The 18,887-nt window shown below is 40.1% G+C and overlaps 1 protein-coding gene across 3 annotated transcripts in view; it reads right to left on the reverse strand.

The window, feature by feature from the left end:
* sin3aa (SIN3 transcription regulator family member Aa) overlaps nt 1–18,887 on the reverse strand; it is a 126,405-nt gene that overhangs the window by 79,233 nt on the left and 28,285 nt on the right. For all 3 annotated transcript variants that reach the window (XM_043680523.2, XM_043680524.2, XM_043680526.2), the window contains one exon: nt 2,892–3,109. In XM_043680523.2, the coding sequence (XP_043536458.1) occupies nt 2,892–3,077 (186 nt within the window). In that variant the 5' untranslated portion in view covers nt 3,078–3,109. The remainder of the gene's footprint in view (nt 1–2,891; nt 3,110–18,887) is intronic.

Genomic DNA, 18,887 nt, shown 5'->3' on the forward strand with positions numbered 1-18,887 from the left:
CCGAAAACTATGGACAATTTACCATGGCCAATTCACCTGACCTGCACATCTTTGGACTGTGGGAGGAAACCGGAGCACGGGGAGGAAATCCACGCAGACAAGGGGAGAATGTGCAAACTCCACAGAGACAGTCACCCGAGGCTGGAATTGAACCTGGCACCCTGGTGCTGAGGCAGCAGTGCTACTAAATGAACCTAATTCCATTAACCAGCATTTGGCCTATATCCCTTTAAACCCTTCCTATTCATCCAGATGCCTTTTAAATGTTGTTATTGTACCAGCCTCCACCACCTCCTCAGGCAGCTTCTGCATGAAAAAGTTGTCACTTGGGTCCTTTTTGAATTTCACCCCTCTCACTTCAAACCAATGCCCTCGAGTTTTGGACTTCCCTACCTGGGGAAAAGACCTTGACTATTCACCCTATCCATGCTCCTCGTGATTTTACAAACTTCTATAAGGTTCCCCTCTCAGCCTCTGACACTCCAGGGAAAACAGCCCTAGCCTATTCAGCCCCAATGACGATGAATAAAAGGAAACCTTTGGAAAAAAGCTATCATTCAAAATGTATAAACTTATGATAAAATTTATGATTTCATAAAATACATAAATACTTTTATGTTTCCAATTCCAGATACCACATTTTCAGAAGTTTGTGAAGGCATTGGAGAGGACAGGGAAAAGATTCACAAGAACCATTCCAGTGATGAAGAACTACAGCTACATGGATAGATTGGAAAAGTTGAGACTGCTCTCCTTGAAGAACAACAACAGGATCATGGTGCAAAATAGTGAGAAGTCTAGACAGAGTAGAAAGATATAAATTGGGAAAAGGTGGAGTAGTAGAAAAGGTGAGTTGCACTTGCAGAGAGCTGGTACAACTGAAGGGTCAAATGGCTTCCTTTTGTATGCAAATTTTCAAGGGTTGACTATGATTCTAAAGCAGGTGTCTGCATTAACGGTCCTCTTCAGCACAATCTCATACAAGGAACTACATATCAAAGAAAACCCCAAAAGAACTCCCACGTATCATGCTCAATGATCTCCCCAACAGATCCAAATAAAATAAGAGCCACAAGTAAAATTCCTCGACAACTATGGAAATCTCCACCAACTGAAGTACTTATTGACCACACACACCCCAACATCAAAATTAAAGTTTCAATTCAGAAGTATCTTTTAGAAATACCTTTAATGGTTAGAGCCTGCTTTTTAAAACACAATGATACAGAACAGAAGGTTTGAAAGAGCTGTCCAATTAACATCATATATCCTTTTTGGAAGCTACTGGCTGCTAGTCTTAATTCAGCATTGAAGCAAAGGCAATCATTGCTGATCTCATAGAAAGTTACATTGAAAGCCCTAGTAACCTGTGGTGATAACTTTAGCTCTTTTCTTGTGTGATTGTCTGTAGTGTTGCCCAGTGAGATACCCTGCAGTAATGTCATCAAGCTAAACAGTCAATCACATCAAAGTCATCACAGACAACAAAACAGGAATCTAAAACCACTAATGAAAATAACTTTCTAAAATTTTCACAGAAAAAACTTTAAAAAAAGGGGCGTAACATGTCAGGCTATGCTAAAAAAAGTCTTAAGTCTTAAAAATTAAACTTATTTACAATTTTTGTAAATCATTTAGAAAGCACTGTTTCAGAATCATAATGAAAAAACTTAATTTTCTACAACTCCTTCATGGCCAAACTAAAGTTGTGTAAGAATACTGCTCAGCTCACCATTAAAAATATTGCTCTGAAGAAGTTAGAACTTTTCATAGAGTTCCTAACAACAATATTAAGAGCTGTAAAAGATAAAAAAACCTCATACACACACAAAAAAGGAGCAAACTGACTCCCTCAACATTTAAGATATATGCTTTAGTCTGCACTTGCATTGGAACCCTGAACTCATGTTTTGATTTGGAGGTGTAATGACAGCAATCTCTGATGGTTTCATAAACTCCCAACCATTATATGCACTTTTGTCGCCTGTTCAGGCAGTGCATTCAAGGTCATAACAATTCACTGTGACAACAAAAGAAAGTCTTCATCTCCACTCTAATTTACTTGCCAAATATTGTATTTTTTTTTGGTGAATTTACACTTAGAGAATACTTGATATTCAACTTATGCCACTTTTACAGCAAAGCAATGGGTTTGGAATCAAGAGAAAAGTGTCTATTTTCATACTTTAGATTAGATTACTTACAGTGTGGAAACAGGCCCTTCGGCCCAACAAGTCCACACCGACCCACCGAAGCGTAACCCATCCATTCCCCAACATTTACCCCTTTACCTAACACTACGGGCAATTTAGCATGGCCAATTCACCTGACCTGCACATCTTTGGACTGTGGGAGTAAACCAGAGCACCCGGAGGAAACCCACGCAGACACGGGGAGAATGTGCAAACTCCACACAGTCAGTCGCCTGAGTCGGGAATTGAACCCGGGTCTCTGGCGCTGTGAGGCAGCAGTGCTTGCCACCGTGCCGCTCATGCTTTAACGTTATATTAGTTCGTGCTGAGGATTAAACATTGAAGATTTTTTTTCTCTCAGATGGTCAGTTGTCTGTGGAGCTCTCTTCATTATAGAACAATAGGGGCCATGTCATTGAAAACATTCATGATTGAGTTCATCAGATTTTTTTAATCTTATGCTCTTGTATTAGCCAGTACTTGGACTACATTCAGTGAGGCCAGAACATAAAATGAAATCAGTTTACTTCATGTAGCCATAAACTACAGGAGATGAGCTCTGAACTAATGTGTGCTTGACAAAGACCAGTAGCAAACTACCATCTAAACTTGCCTACAGTGTCAAGGGTTTTTGGACATTCCATCGCAGCACACTTTAAAGACCAGCTTAAAAAATTCCCGACAAAGATAATAAAGTACCTGGTATCCTGGGGCGACTGAGTACTGAATGCCAGCAGTGGGCTGCATATTCTCTGATACCGCTTCGTAGACAGGGGGTGCTGGGGCCAGCACCCGATGCTGGTGTGAAAACGTTTCAGCGCTGCTTGCAATCCGACGCTGTTGAGGCGCATAAACTGTTTCCTGCTCATCCAGTCGGCGCTTCATTATGTGTTCATACTCAAGGGAGCCCTATAAATCTGGACAGGAAGTGGACCATTAAATACACACAATGTAATTGTTTATTCCGTTAATTTATTTACTTTACAACACCATGTATTTGTATTGCATCTTTTAAAAAGAGAGACAATTTGAGATCCTTCACAGAGGTGTGGTCAAAGAAACGTAGTGAAGCCAAAGAACAAAACAACAAAGGGAGGAGAAAACTCTTAAGTCAGGTGGACTTTAAGCAGAATCTTAAAAGCAAGAGAAAAGGTACAGCATCACAGAAAAGAAGTAACTGAGCCAACTATATAGATGGGTTTCCACCTTAGTGATAAAGATGTATGTGAGCTCCTTGTTCGAGGTGAAAATCAAGTGAATGGGGAGAAGAGAGTGACTAAAATAAGATGGGGTTAATTTATGAACCTTGAGAAGTTGCTTAGCTAATTCTGGTGATGGAAGGTCAAACTAAGAGACAGCAAGCAAGCCAATTCATATGTGTTCACCCCCTGGATTTCTGACAGCTGAGATGGGGGATACCATCAGAAAATCAACCAAGATGGGATTGAATAAAGACTTGTTTAATGAGACCACAAGCATATCAAAGGTGGAGGTGAAGGAGTGGTCAAAAGGAGAAACAGCTGCAGAAGTATTGTGAAAAAAATGGAGGACTGAACAAGTGCAAATTATATTCAAATACTGAGCAAAAGGGTTCAAAGTACTTTCAACACTTTGTAAAATAAAAAGCCTCCTTTGATTCAGTTGTTAAAAAGCATATCAATTTCTGAGGAGGTTTAAGCACAAAGTCGTATCAACTTTCACAAGTCCTAGAAACCTAAGTTGGCCAGTGGTTATAACATTGTCTTTTTAAAAAACTCCTGGCTGAAAGATCAATCTAACTCAGACAGTGGGTGGGAGAGTGCAGTGTGGGTGACGCTTAAGGGGAACTCCAATATTATCCTATAGTCCTCGCTGCTGTTACACAATCTTCAATCACACAGAAGTGCTCCAAACAAGTCATTTTATAAGTCATGTTATCTTCCTAGTGACATAAGATGCTGTATAAATGCAAGTTCTCTCTCTTATAGTCTGTGCTCTGCATATATTACAATTAGCAAGCAGGAGAGAAACATGTGTATCTGTTCTCATTGAGTAACCCATTGTAAGGATTCAATTACTCATTCACATTTTACAACAAGGTACTGAAATTCTTTCCTTTTTCCGAATTCTGAACTTTGGTTTCAATGAACCAGTAAAGAAGAACTGTATTATTAAAAATTCAACACTGCCTGTACAAGTGCAAGAGAATAAACATTAAAGTCTTGTGCAGGCTACACCCTGTTAACCTCTGCTTCCTTTCTGACTTCAAGTCCTCGGATGCACATATCTAACTGGAAATTGTCTTGCAACTTTACTGAACTTACATAAACCTTCGACATTAGTCACACATTTGCCTTCTCAAAGATATTTTTGAAAATTACATTAAAATAAAGTTAAGCTCTATAAAATGTAGTTTAACTTAATGATGGACACAAACACCGGACAACACAGTGCATTAGTGCATTCCCTGCCCGCCCCCTGCAGAAGACACAGGTAGATAGATGTTTCACTCAAATGTACTTCTACCACATCTGATGGACCCAGTTAAATTTGAACCTTGTCTGCTTTGTGAATGCACAAGCTCAACTCTCTCTGTATTCATGCAACAGCTCCCAGGTGTCAAACTTCAAATCTTAACAAAAGTGAAAGCTTCTTCTGTTGCTAATGACAGAGTAGAGGAGCAAGAATTATCTCTCATGAAGAATCATTGGATACTGTTAACACAACAGACATTTCTCAACAACAGGAATCCACATAAGTATTATTGAAAGTAAATAAGATACAGCAAGTGCACCTGCATTATTTTTATAAATGCACACAATGAAACCTATAAATTATAAGTATCATGGGTACTGGTATCAGCAGTCTTTGCTTTCCTCAGATCCTAATTTTCAAATCAGTCACTGTATATATAATGATCTCACACATAGTGCAGTTTCTCATCCACGATGCATCCTAGATAAAGAGTTCACCATTCCATAAAATCGGAATCTTTCATAAAAACCAGTGTTGACTCACAGTGACTAGTGTAAATTCATGTGACATCATTGTAAAGGCAAAACTGCAAGGGAAAGGCAGTAGAGGTTCCAATTCAGGAAAAGCTACAGATGCAATAGCTTTACAATGGGTGGCATACTATATTTAAAATTAATAGTTCTTGATACATTGCAGGCTATCCAAATTGGGAATGTGACAGTGTCAATGAGTTCCATAGTTGACACCATGAAAGTATTAGGGTCTCCCAGTGTTTCTTTGCTGCAAGTGCTTGTTTTGTTTAGGATATTGCCCTTTATAACATGGTCTCTTTTCAGCTAAACTAGCCACTTCTTTTGAACACTGCTAGAGCCCACATAATGATATTGCTCACTGAAACTGAAAATGGGAGGTTTACAGGCAACTGAAAAGACATGACCACAAGGGGTAAAAAAAGCAAATGAACCAAGGACCTTCCCCGAGGTAGATTAACTACTACAGAACACATGTAAACTATCTGCACTGAAGTATGGTTAATAAAGAAGGTCAGACACAGAACACCTGTGGCCCTTTATTTGATGTTTTGGCAATTTTAGAGGGAAAGAAGTTTGATCCAAGACCTAACATGTATACAAACCTCTCATAATTGCACTCACTGCAGGAAGAAGCAATAAAATGAAATAAGTCATGCCAAAGAACAATCAGTCGAGAGTGATCACCATGACGAAAATATTGAGAAACTGCAGTCTTGTCTTTATGGAGAGCACTGGGATGAAAATATGTACTTCAGAATGAGAAAGCAAAATTTATGAACTCTGCAAAACTAGCAAGGCATCTTAAACATGACCCATTGAGCGGCAGCACTCAACAACAAAAATTTATATTGTCATGAGGAAAAATTAAAAAGACCCAAAAGTGCTTCAAAGAGCATGATTAAACTAAACATAACAGAGTCTCATAAGGAGAAGGTAGGCTAAATGAAAAAAATTTTGGTCAAAAAGGTAGGTTTTAAGAGTGCCTTAAAGCAAGAAATTGAGGAATAGATGGACAATCATATGGGGAGTGAATTCCAGAGCTTGCGGTCTCAGGAACTGAAGACACAGCCACAGATGGACCAATGGGTGGTGGAATGGCAGATGGAGAGTTTAATTTAGATAAATGCGAGTGCTACATTTTGGAAAAGCAAATCTTAGCAGGACTTATACATTTAATGGTAAGGTCCTCGGGAGTATTGCTGAACAAAGTGATTTTGGAGTGCAGGTTCATAGCTCCTTGAAAGTGGAGTCGCTGGTAGGTAGGATAGTGAAGAAGGTGTTTGGTATGCTTTCCTTTATTGGTCAGAGTATTGATTACAGGAGTTGGGAGGTCATGTTGCAGCTGTACAGGACACTGGTTAAGCCACTGTTGGAATACTGTGTGCAATTCTGGTCTCCTTCCTATCAGAAGTATGTTGTGAAATTTGAAAGAGTTCAAAAAAGATTTACAAGGATGTTGCCAGGGTTGGAGGATTTAAGCTACAGGGAGATGTTGAATAGGCTAGGGCTGTTTTCCCTGGAGTGTCAAGGCTGAGGGAGTGATCTTATAGAGGTTATAAAATCATGAGGGGCATGGATAGGGTAAATAGATAAAGTCTTTTCCCTGGGGTGGGGGAGTCCAGAACTAGAGGGCATCGGTTTAGGGTGAAAGGGAAAAGATATAAAAGAGACTTGAGGAGCAACGTTTTCACACAGAGGATGGTACATGTATGCAATGAGCTGCCAGAGGAAGTGGTGGTGGCTGGTACAATTGCAACATTTAAAAAGTGCTATACATCTCTATGACTCTATGACATGAGGGTGTTGTTTAAATCAGGGATGCTCAGGAATCCAGGAGGTGTTGATATTTGAGACGTTTGTGGATCGAAACAAAATTATAGAGATAGAGAGGAGCAAGGCCATGAAGCAATTTGAAAACCAAAGTTAAGAATTTTAATTTCAAGGTAGTGCTTGATCAGGTGTTAATGTAAGTCTTCAAGCACAGCAATGATAGATGAACAGGACTTGACATAAATCACGACCTGGGAAATGGAATTTTGTGTGATTTCAAGTTTACAAATGATAGAATGTGATAAAGGCATGGATAATTATTTCAATAGTTGAGCAGAGGCAGAGGCAATGTCAGACAATGTCAGAGAGATGAAATTAGATGGCCTCAGCATTAGCAAGGATGAGTTGGAAGGTCATCCTGATGTCAAATATGACACCAAAACTGTGAAAGAATAGTTTAGTCTCAGAGTGTTGCCAGGGAGAGGAATACTTTCATGAACCAGGGAATGGGAGTTTGGAATGGACACTGAAAACAGAGTCTTCTGAATACTTAATTGAAGGAATTTTTGCTCATCCAGTGCTGAATATCAGATAAGCAATCTGATAATTTAGCAAGTGTGGAGGATTCCAGAAAGGCAATGATGAGGTAGAGCTGGATATTGTCAGCATCATTTTAAAATTAATGCTGCACTTTTACATGATATCGCCATGCGGCAGCAATATTAACAAGCAGGATGCAATCCTGGAGCACAGCAGAAATATTACAGGAGAGTGGACAGAAGTAATTACACGTGATTCTCGGCTATGATTAGATAATTAAAAATGGAACTAGATGAGAGCACTCACCACACAATAGATAAGAATATCCTTCTTTCACAATCTGTTGACATCATGAGTCTGGTTTATGTATAAACTTCTGCAATTTATTTTGGAAATCAGTTAATATTGATCTTGCTGTATATTCTAACCAAGTTAAACCTTGATTAATCAGTATATTCCTAATTGTGTGCAACATGCTCCCTGCAGGTCACAAGCTGATTTTCACAATTCTACAGCTAGTATTTGGTCTCCAGCGTCTGCAGACCTCACTTTCTCCTCATTTGGTCAATATACCCTCATGTTCTAACTAGCCCTCATTACAATCTCGACTTTCTAGTGCTGCTGTTTGCTTTAATATTTTCCATTGACTTCTGTTGGACAGTGTGATCTACAGTATGCTGCACCTATCATTCCCTCTTTGCCCCATTATTCAACTGTTTTAACATTACTACACTTCATTGTTTTCATCCATTTTTATCTCTTCAAATTTCAGTGCAAAATTCTTGGCCAAGTCTTTAGACTCCACAATGGGAAGGGAGGAAAGAGCATGACAGGCTAACAGGAACTGTTCCACATTGTTGTCAATAAAGAATTTACTCTGCATGTTCACAACAAGTCTTACCTGCCCAGATGACTGTGAAATGTTATCTCAGGTGAATATCACCCTCTATGATTACAGACAAGAAAGCACCAAGGCATTACACCATTAAGATAGTTTGCAGAAATCATGACATACATCTCCATTTACCTCAATGTAACTCCCTCTGTGACTTGCCAAACACATGATTCATTATTGTCTTTGAGAGTTTGTTCTTAGTAAACTGGTTGCTGCAGTTCAGAAAGTAATAGAGTCATATGGCAGGGAATCAGACCCTTCGGTCTAACTTGTCCATGCTGACCATAATACTAAACTAAACTGGTCCCACCTGTCTGCGCTTGGCCTTTATTTCTTATTCACGTACTTATCCAAATATCTTTTAAACATTGTAACTGTATCCACATCCATCACTTCCTCTGGAAGTTCATTCTATACACTAACTACTCTATGTAAAGAAATTGATGCTCATGTTTCTTTTAAAGTTTTTCATACGTGACAACACTTCAAAAGTATTGACTGTAAAGCCCTTAGAGATCCGAAGATTGTGGAATACACTATATAAATGAAGTTTTATTTTCTTTCCAAGTCACGCTTGGGAGGAAAAACTTAATTTGTGCTACTGCACAGACACTTTAAATGGACATATTTAACGACATTGCAAATTGTTAGAGTTACTATATGAATACTAATTATTAGTGACACTAAATATAGATACAGTCTAATACGACACTTACAGCAGAGTAGCAGGTTGTTCTCTTTGAAACGACACAAAATACCATAATATTCTCTGGGGTGTTCCTTGTGTATATTATCACCTGCCATCAAGCACAACTTACTACGGTGAATACAGGTCAATCATGTATTTCCTGAGAGTGTGTTTGTGCAGTCACACTTCTCCCTGTTATACATCACTAGTACTTAACACTACTTCAGGAAATCTCAGAGACAGATTACCATGTATTAAAATGTTCCACCACATTCAAATTTCAACATACAAGGGATCCATGATTTATGAACATCAACTTGTGAATGCTGTTACTTACAAACGCAATCCCATACAGGGATATAATTTTAAAGATCAGACATATGAACACTTCCTGTACTTATAAGCAGCTACTTTATATTGTCCTGCATTGTATTCCAACTTACATCCAAATCGATCTGCAAATGAAATCAAGAACAGAACCCATTTGAAACCCAGGGACTGCCTGTATTCAGAAAGCATCTAAAATGTCAAGTCTGAATGGAATAGTGGAGGATGAAAGCTACTTTTTATATGTAACATCTCTCTGTCCACTAGTTTGACTCATGCTTATTTATAATTGAGCAATGCCTTGACTAAAACTTGAGATTGAGAAATGAACAGATTTAGAATGAATTAGTGATCAATACCTGCAACAATAACTTGAGGGATACTGGATTTTAAAATAAACAAATCCCAACCACGAATCTCTGTCAAAAAGAACAAATCTCATACTGTCTTTGTACTTCCCAGAGGGACCAGTCCACCTGTCTGAAAGTGGAAACTGACCAAAACCAAACCTCTATCATCCACCTCACAGTAATTAGGTCCATAATACACTGGCCAAAACATGCTCAGCATTAAGAGAACAGAAACAGCTTATTTTTAAGAAGGATTCTCTGACCAATTTTTAAGTAAGTACAAATGTTTGAAATCAGCATTGAAAAATCAGATTTGAAGTAGAATCTTTTACAATTTCATGATCATGATTTTATGTCCAATAGTAATTTCTGGGCTCATATGGCCTAAATCAAATGGGTTTGCCATCAAAATGTCTACAATTGCAGGGGCCCTGGCTGATATCTTTGCATCATTGTTAGCCACAGGTGAGGTCCCGGAAGACTGGACAATAGCAAATGTTATACCCTCATTCAAGAAGGGCTGCAAAGAAAAGCCTGGGAACTATAGAGCAATAAGCCTAACATCTGTGGTAGGTACATCACTTGAGAAGATTCTGAGGGATAAGATATACATGCATTTGGAAAGACAGGGTTTGATTAGGAGTAGTCAGCATGGCTTTGTGAGTGGGAGATCAAATTTGTTAGAGTTCTTTGATGAAGTGACCAGAAAGGTTGATGAGGGCAGGATGGTAGACGTAGTCTATATGGATTTGATCAGGTTGCACATCGTAGGCTGCTCTGGAAGGTTAGATCGCACGGAATCCAAGGGGAGCTGGCAAATTGGATACACAATTGGCTTGATGGTAGAACCAGAGGTTAATTGTGGAAGGATGCTTGTCGGACTGGAGGCCTGTGACTAGTGCAGTACCTCTGGGGTCAGTGCTGGGCCCCTTGCTGTTTGTTACCTATATCAATGATTTGGATGAGAATGTACAAGGTATAATTAGTGAGTTTACTGATGACACTAAAATAGAGGGAGTTGTGAACATTGAGGAGGTTATCAGAAATTGCAACAAGACCTCGATCAGCTGAGCAAGTGGGCCGAGAAATGTCAAATAGAGTTTAATATGGTTAAGCGTGAGGTCTTGCATTTTGTAAAGTCAAATCAAGGTCAGAGTTTCATGATGAATTTATGGCCTTAAGGAGTACAGTGGAACAGAGGGACCTTGGAGTTCAGGTTCACAGTCCTCTGAAAGTGTAGTCACAAGTAGACAGGGCAGTGAAGGACAGTTTTGGCACACTGGCCTTATTATTCGGGGCATTCAGTATAGAAGTTGGGCAGTTATGTTGCAATTATACAGGACGGTGAGGCTGTACTTGGATGATTGTATTCAGTTTTGGTCATCTGGCTATAGGAAGAATGTTATTAAACCGAAAAGAACGTAGAAGAAATTTACAAGGATGTTGCCAGACGCAAGGGTTTGAGTTACAGGGAGAGGTTGGACAAGCTAGGACTGTCCAAGAGCATACAAGACTGAGGAGGGAACCTGCAGAAATGTATAAGATTATTAGAGGCATGGATAGGGCGAGTGCATTCAGTCTTTTTCCCAGGGTTGTGAAATCAAGGATTGGAGGGCAACAGTTCAAGGTGAGAGGGGAAAGAATAAAAGGGAACTTGAGGGCAACTTTTTTTTTAAAGAAGGTGGTCCGCATATGGAATAAGCTGTGAGCGGAAGTGGTTGAGTCGAGTCATTAATAATATTCATAAGGCATTTGGACAAATACATGGATAGGAAAGGTTAGAAGGATATGGACTAAGTGCAGGGAAATGGGATTTGCATTTTGGTCAGCATGGCCCAGTTTGGGACAAAGGGCTTGCCTCCATGCTGTAAGACTCGATGACTAACCTTTTCTCACACTAAAATTAGAGAAAGGCAGAGTATAGAGACACTATTAACTTAGGTATGGTCTACACACCGACATTTCTTTAGGGCCAAAGAAATACACAAGGCCGAAAGCAACACAAACTGTTTTCACTGTTCACTGCACTTAACTCATTGTTACATAATTTTCCCCAAGTGACCGCAGGTGGCTTCACTAACAGTATAAAGCCCTCTAACAATATGCAATGTATCAAATGACTCAAATTGATATAGTCATTTCAAGAACATGTAGAAGGTTAGATCGTAACTGAACTACCCAGTGTACATCAGTCAACCTTGGCCAGGTGTAATGAGGAACAAATTAAACTCTCCGCAGGGATCCAGAGACCAAAGAATTTACCGACCCATCACAACATATTGTTTCCAAAGGCAACTGAGTGAAAAAAATCCCCACCAGCACTGGATATCAAACCCCAAGAAGCCAAAAGCTATGGTGAGATCTGGGGATGAGGCACACTGATTAGTATTCAATGGATACACAGTCTGGCATGGATCTCAACATGAATTGTTCATTCTCTACCATACAGGTTCACAAACAACAAGAAATGCTTCTCATTCACTGGAACATTTCTCATGCAGTTGCTGCTTCTATAAATCCTGCTTGCATTAAATGTGGGATTTGCTCTGAGTTTTCTCTATTCCCATTCTGTCTGTAGAATGGATTGTATTAAGTCCAGGAGCTTCATCAGTCTAACAGTTGAATAAATGTGAAGTTGATTCCGATAATGCCCTTATTTAAAAAATTTAAAATGAACATCTTTTGCTGATCCCTAGTTTTCCTGGAGAAGGGGTGGTGAAGCTTTTCAAGAAAGGCTGCCTTCTTGAATCACTGCAAACCATGTGATGTAGGTTGATCCCTAATTCTGTGAAGAAGGAAATTCTAGGATCCTGACCTAATGACAGTGAAGAATAGCAATATATTTCCAGATCAAGATTGCAAGAGGTAAACCTCAAGTGATGGTGTTCCCATTATAACTGTTGCCCAAGTCCTTTGAGATGGAAATGATCATGGGTTTGGAAGGTGCTGTCTAAAAATCTTTGGGGACTTTCTGCAGTGTATCTTTTAGATGATAGACACTGCTGCTACTGAAATTTGGTGGTAGAAGGAGTGGAAGCTCATGGATGAGGTGTCAATGAAGTGACCTGCCTTGTCCTGTCTTGATAGGATCGAGCTGGAGTGTGGTTGGAGATGCACTTGTCAGTCAAGTGGGAGTATTCCATCACACTCCTGACTTGTGCTCAAAGCAATATGCCAAAACTCTATCTCAACCCTTGTTCAGTAGGGTTGAAGCTTTGAGATAACCAAGAACAAATCCCTGAGAGTTTTTTTTTTAATAGCATATAAATTGGCATAACCAACCATCAGAAAGAAAACAAATTGCTTTGGATTATATTTAAAATGAGCTCAGTAAAGATAAGTAAACACTAAATATACAATAGTGAATCATGACACCAGACCTTCCATCCTGAATTATTCTATGTAAACAAAAAAGTGACAGTTGGTGTTTGCCCCTAACCTATCAAATGCCTGGTAACATACTAAAAGATCTTCTACCTTTAAATATCTCTTGCAAATTTACATTGTGAACTCTTATGTCAACATTTATAATGCAAACTGTCTATATAAACTTGTCATACTGCAATTTCACCTTCTCATCAGTAATTGAGCCATAGCTCACCCATTTTGTATGCCTCAGCCTGAGTTATATAAAACCCTCTGCTGCTACTTTTCCTCGTTTACATTATTGCAAAGCTTTATGACTACTACAAAATAAAAATATTGTGAGAAAATAAATCATGTATGACTTTAAAATGGAAACCTACTCACCCTGATCTGTTGTCTACATTCATTGAGGAGAAAGTGAGGTCTGCAGACGCTGGAGATCAGAGCTGAAAATGTGTTGCTGGAAAAGCGCAGCAGGTCAGGCAGCATCCAGGGCACTTTCCAATCCTCCCACTTCCTCCAAACGAAAGGAGTAGCCATGGGCACCTGCATGGGCCCCAGCTATGCCTGCCTCTTCGTAGGATATGTGGAACAGTCCATCTTCCGCAACTACACTGGCCCCAACCCCACCTTTTCCTCCGCTACATCGATGACTATATCGGCGCCGCCTCGTGGTCCTACGAGGAGGTTGAACAGTTCATCCACTTCACCAACACCTTCCACCCCGACCTCAAATTCACCTGGACAGTCTCAGATTCCTCCCTCCCCTTCCTCGACCTTTCTGTTTCTATCTCAGGCGACCGAATCAACACGGACATCTACTACAAACCAACCGACTCCCACAGCTACCTGGACTACACCTCCTCCCACCCTGCCCCCTGTAAAAACGCCATCCCATTCTCCCAATTCCTTCGTCTCCGCCGCATCTGCTCCCAGGAGGACCAGTTCCAAAAACGTACAACACAGATGGCCTCCTTCTTCAAGGACCGCAATTTCCCCCCCGACGTGGTCGACGATGCTCTCCACCGCATCTCCTCCACTTCCCGCTCCTCCGCCCTTGAGCCCCGCCCCTCCAACCGCCACCAGGACAGAACCCCACTGGTCCTCACCTACCACCCTACCAATCTCCATGTTCAGCGCATCATCCGCCGTCATTTCCGCCACCTCCAAACGGACCCCACCACCAAGGATATATTTCCCTCCCCTCCCCTATCAGCATTCCGTAAAGACCACTCCCTCCGTGACTACCTCGTCAGATCCACACCCCCCACCAACCCAACCTCCACTCCCGGCACCTTCCCCTGCAACCGCAGGAGGTGCAAGACTTGCGCCCACACCTCCCTCCAAGGCCCCAAAGGAAACTTCCATATCCGCCAAAAATTCACCTGCACCTCCACACACATCATCTATTGCATCCTCTGCACCCGATGTGGCCTCCTCTATATTGGGGAGACAGGCCGCCTACTTGCGGAGCGTTTCAGAGAACACCTCTGGGACACCCGGACCAACCAACCCAATCACCCTGTGGCTCAACACTTCAACTCCCCCTCCCACTCCACCAAGGATATGCAGGTCTTTGGACTTCTCCATCGCCAGACCACAACAACACGACGGTTGGAGGAAGAGCGCCTCGTCTTCCGCCTAGGAACCCTCCAACCACAAGGGATGAACTCGGATTTCACCAGTTTCCTCATTTCCCCTCCCCCCACCTTGTCTCAGTCAAATCCCTCGAACTCAGCACCGCCTTCCTAACCTGCAATCTTCTTCCTGACCTCTCCGCCCCCACCCCAGTCTGACCTATCACCCTCACCTTGACCTCTTTCTACCTATCACATTTCCGACGCCCCTCCCCCAAGTCCCTCCTCCCTACCTTTTATCTTAGCCTGCTGGACACACTTTCCTCATTCCTGAAGAAGGGCTTATGCCCGAAACGTCGATTCTCCTGTTCCCTGGATGCTGCCTGACCTGCTGCGCTTTTCCTGCAACATATTTTCAGCTCTGTCTACATTCATTGTCTTCCAGTTCTCTACATTAATAAACCCCTCCACGTGTGACTAGCACCCTATTCCCTGGGAATTCAAGTCAACTTCATTGTGGAATTTAGAGTGCCAGTGGCTGAGGCTGAACAGTACGATAAAATGAGCTAGTTTCACTAAGGACCGATGTATGGTATGACAAGACACAACCAACTGCAAGACATTGCAAAAAGAGTCTCAATTTCTAGAAACAAGTGTCAATTCAAAGCAGAAAGCATATGCAAGCCAAATTAAATTTTAAAAATATGAAAGCGAATCTAGTTCACAAATTTCCAGAACTTACACCAAAACGCGGAACGTAAATTCACAGGATGAAAGTGTATTATAATAGCTCAGTAGTTCAAATACTTGTTACTCTAGGGATAAAAATAAACGTCAACTAAATACAGACATTATTTATGCAACATTCAAGCATTTAAGGATTATTATATAATTAAAGATGAATCAATGGTCAACATTACAGAACCAACACAGACGTTTTGCTAAATTCTATTCAAAACACATTCGCTGAATGACTGGTAGCATCACGTACCTAAAAAAAGACCTTTGTAACAAACTGCAACAGTTACAATTTCTGACACTTCTGACATGAGTTCATTTTTGAATAGACAGAACATCCCAGCATGTTGCAGCACTTTCAGGTAGTGATCTTTTTGATCTTTGCAAAAAGAACAGTAACTCCAATATTGTGATCACTTTGGCAGTAATGCAATACCATCAAAGCTTTGCAACATCAGTAATATCAGCACAAATCACAAAGTGGTAAAGGAGGGTCAGTAACAGAAAAACTAAAAACCTCATTGTTTACAGCTTCTTCTCAGTTGCATTTCTAGATCATGTGAAACCTTAAGTTAAGCAGCAAATATCAAACATATCACTTAATGGAGATACTGACTGAGAGTGTGGCCTCTGAAGATACTTAAGCCCTCATCCTGAAAAGTATATGCACTGATGCCAACACTGCCTTTGTCCACAGCTCGAACAAATAAATATATAAGAGATTATTTTGCTGATGAAATCATCAGAATTCAATTTAAAATGGTGTTTTAAATCAAATAATTTTAACTTTTATTTCTGAGAATAACATTTTATAACTTTTGAAGACTATGTATAAAACTCTAAATTACATTCTACACAGTCCCTCAGCGTACTTTCCCATTATTAATAAAGATATGTACACCTGTAACTTCGAAAAACTTCTTCCTCTCCTTGCATGAGCTTTACCTTGTGAAGAATGGCAGCAAGCTTCCAAGCTTCCTCAATGTTGTTGCCAGAACATCTAAATCATACTCTGACTTTCTCTTCCTCCTGCAGAGGTAGGTCAGGCCTCCAGTTCACACTAATTTGTACATGTGAATAAGTAGAATGCAGAAGACCAGAAAATGCAACCAATATTAGGTTGGTGCTCCAGGCGCTAGTCTGTTAGAGGTGGTCATAAACTGGTCATTCTTTAAAGGGTTCTGTCTATTCCACAAATGTTTTAATAGGATAGATATATTTCTGTCTGCTCTGCTGCATCCTTTTTACTTACAATGTGAAAGAACATTCACCAACGGTTCCTTACAACTCAATGTCTTTGAATGGAGTTATTGCTTTCAAATATTTTACACTTAAATGAACCGAATCAGAAGCTGTTTTAAGTAGTCCACAAAACATTCTGAAATAAAACCCATCCATAACTCCTTTAAACACATGCGCAGATATCCCACCTCCATGTACTAGTTTATCCAGGATTTTACTTTTAGTGGCAAGTTTAGACAGACTGAATAAGCTACAACGTTCATCACAGGTTATGTAACACTATGAGAAAAAAAATGCTATTTACACAGGTCTCCTTAACTGTAAGCCTGATGAGAGTACATTTGTTCTGAGCATGGCTTTACCCTGTTCATTTCAATATTAACAAATCTCAAAGATCCTCCTTCAAAGTTACCCTTTGTATTATAGAATCTGTTACCAAATGACATTAGGTTTCCTTTGAAAAAAGTGCTCTAAAGTATTACCATGATTCAATCTCTGATCTAGGGTTGCCAAGGAAATGGATTAATGAATGGAAGAAATATTACTTATTGTTTTTACATCCTGTGAGACACCTGACTTGGGATGTGGTTAAAAGAGAATCAGTTTGTTCAAGCACCAAATATCAGAAGCAGCTACGAAGAAAGCAGAAACGGATTTGTTTCAAGGATGAGTAAAAAAGAGAGGCCGGGGGCTGTACTCTATATGTATTTTAAATATCGTATATGCTTTATTATCTAATATTGATGATAAACTTGGTCCAGTACCTTCAGTGAATCCATTTTATTCTTCTAAGGCAGGCTCCAAACAAAAATACAAAGCAACCAATAAAAGACAGTGCAAGTTCCAGGTGTTGTCCTGAACAGATAATTAAATACTCCCATGTCACTTTTATTTTCTTGCCAAAGATTGCAGTGCACATTGTGCAGTGATTATTTGGAACCGTGGGCTTAAGGGTCATCTCAACTAAACAGGGTGTTTGCACATGGCATACTTAAGAAAATAAGAACTATAGCACATTCATGATAAAATTTTACTGACAAGGGCTAATCTTGTTCTCCATTCTGATAAGGAAATACACCACACTCCATTGCATTACAAATTAGCCACATCCAATATTTTAAAATGTTGAAAGAAAATGGCCAAATGACTCCATTTCTATAGCATTTTATCATATATTAGATGATTTCAAAGCATTTAATTATTTCTAAGATGCAGTCACAGTAATTTGTAGGTTAATAAAGGCAGCAAGATTCATAATGTAGCAACTAAGATGCATGATCAATTAATCTGTGCCTCTAATTGACTTTGCGAGGTAGACTCTCCAGGATACGCAAAGAAAACTTGACTTTTCTTTGAGTAACATACACTGTAATAGGTAGGCAAGACCTCAGTTTAATGCCTCAACCGATAGATAGTACCACTGACAATTAAGTACTCTCTCAGGTTGAAGTGTTAACCGACAGTGAGCACTCAAATTCTTGAATGTAGTGTCAACATTCGGACTCAGGGCTAGAATGTAAATTTTTACAATCGCTCCAGAATATAGAATCCCTACAGTATGGAAACAGGCCATTTGGCCCAACAAGTCCACATCATCCCTCTGAAGAGTAACCCACCCAGACCCATTCCTCAACTCCTCTACATTTACCCCTGACAAATGCACTCAACCCATACATCCCTTAACACTATGGGCAATTTGGCACAGCCAATTCACCTAACCTGTACACCTTTGGATTGTGGGAGAAAACCAGAGCATCCGGAGGAAACCCACATAGACACGGGGAGAATGTGCAAATGCCACACAGGCAGTTGCGCGAAACAACATGAAACATAAAAAAAATTCTGAAGTTACTGGACTACAATGTCCACTTATATACTGTCTTTCGTGTAGTAGTGAACCAATTCAATGTTCTTTTAAACAAGGGGATCTGGTAAAAACAAATGCCAAGCTGGAAAGTGCCCAAAGGTTGAATAGGCTTCTGAACATGAGGAAGAGGCCAAATGAGTTGAAGTGTGGAGGTTTGAATGCTCTGCCAAGTATTACAAAGCAGCCAGAATGAGGAAATGAAGAGCAGGACAGAAAAAGGGAAAGCTACAAAAGGACCTATGAATGAGGATTTTTTAAAAATACATTCATAGACAGAAACAAATATAGGTAGGGCTAGAATTATGGGAACTTGGAACAAGACAGGATGAAGGCAGCATGGTTATAAAT

Source organism: Chiloscyllium plagiosum, unplaced genomic scaffold, assembly GCF_037043375.1.
Source record: "Chiloscyllium plagiosum isolate Xiang-an unplaced genomic scaffold, Cpla_swu_hap1 HiC_scaffold_42, whole genome shotgun sequence".
NCBI classification, from domain to species: domain Eukaryota; kingdom Metazoa; phylum Chordata; class Chondrichthyes; order Orectolobiformes; family Hemiscylliidae; genus Chiloscyllium; species Chiloscyllium plagiosum.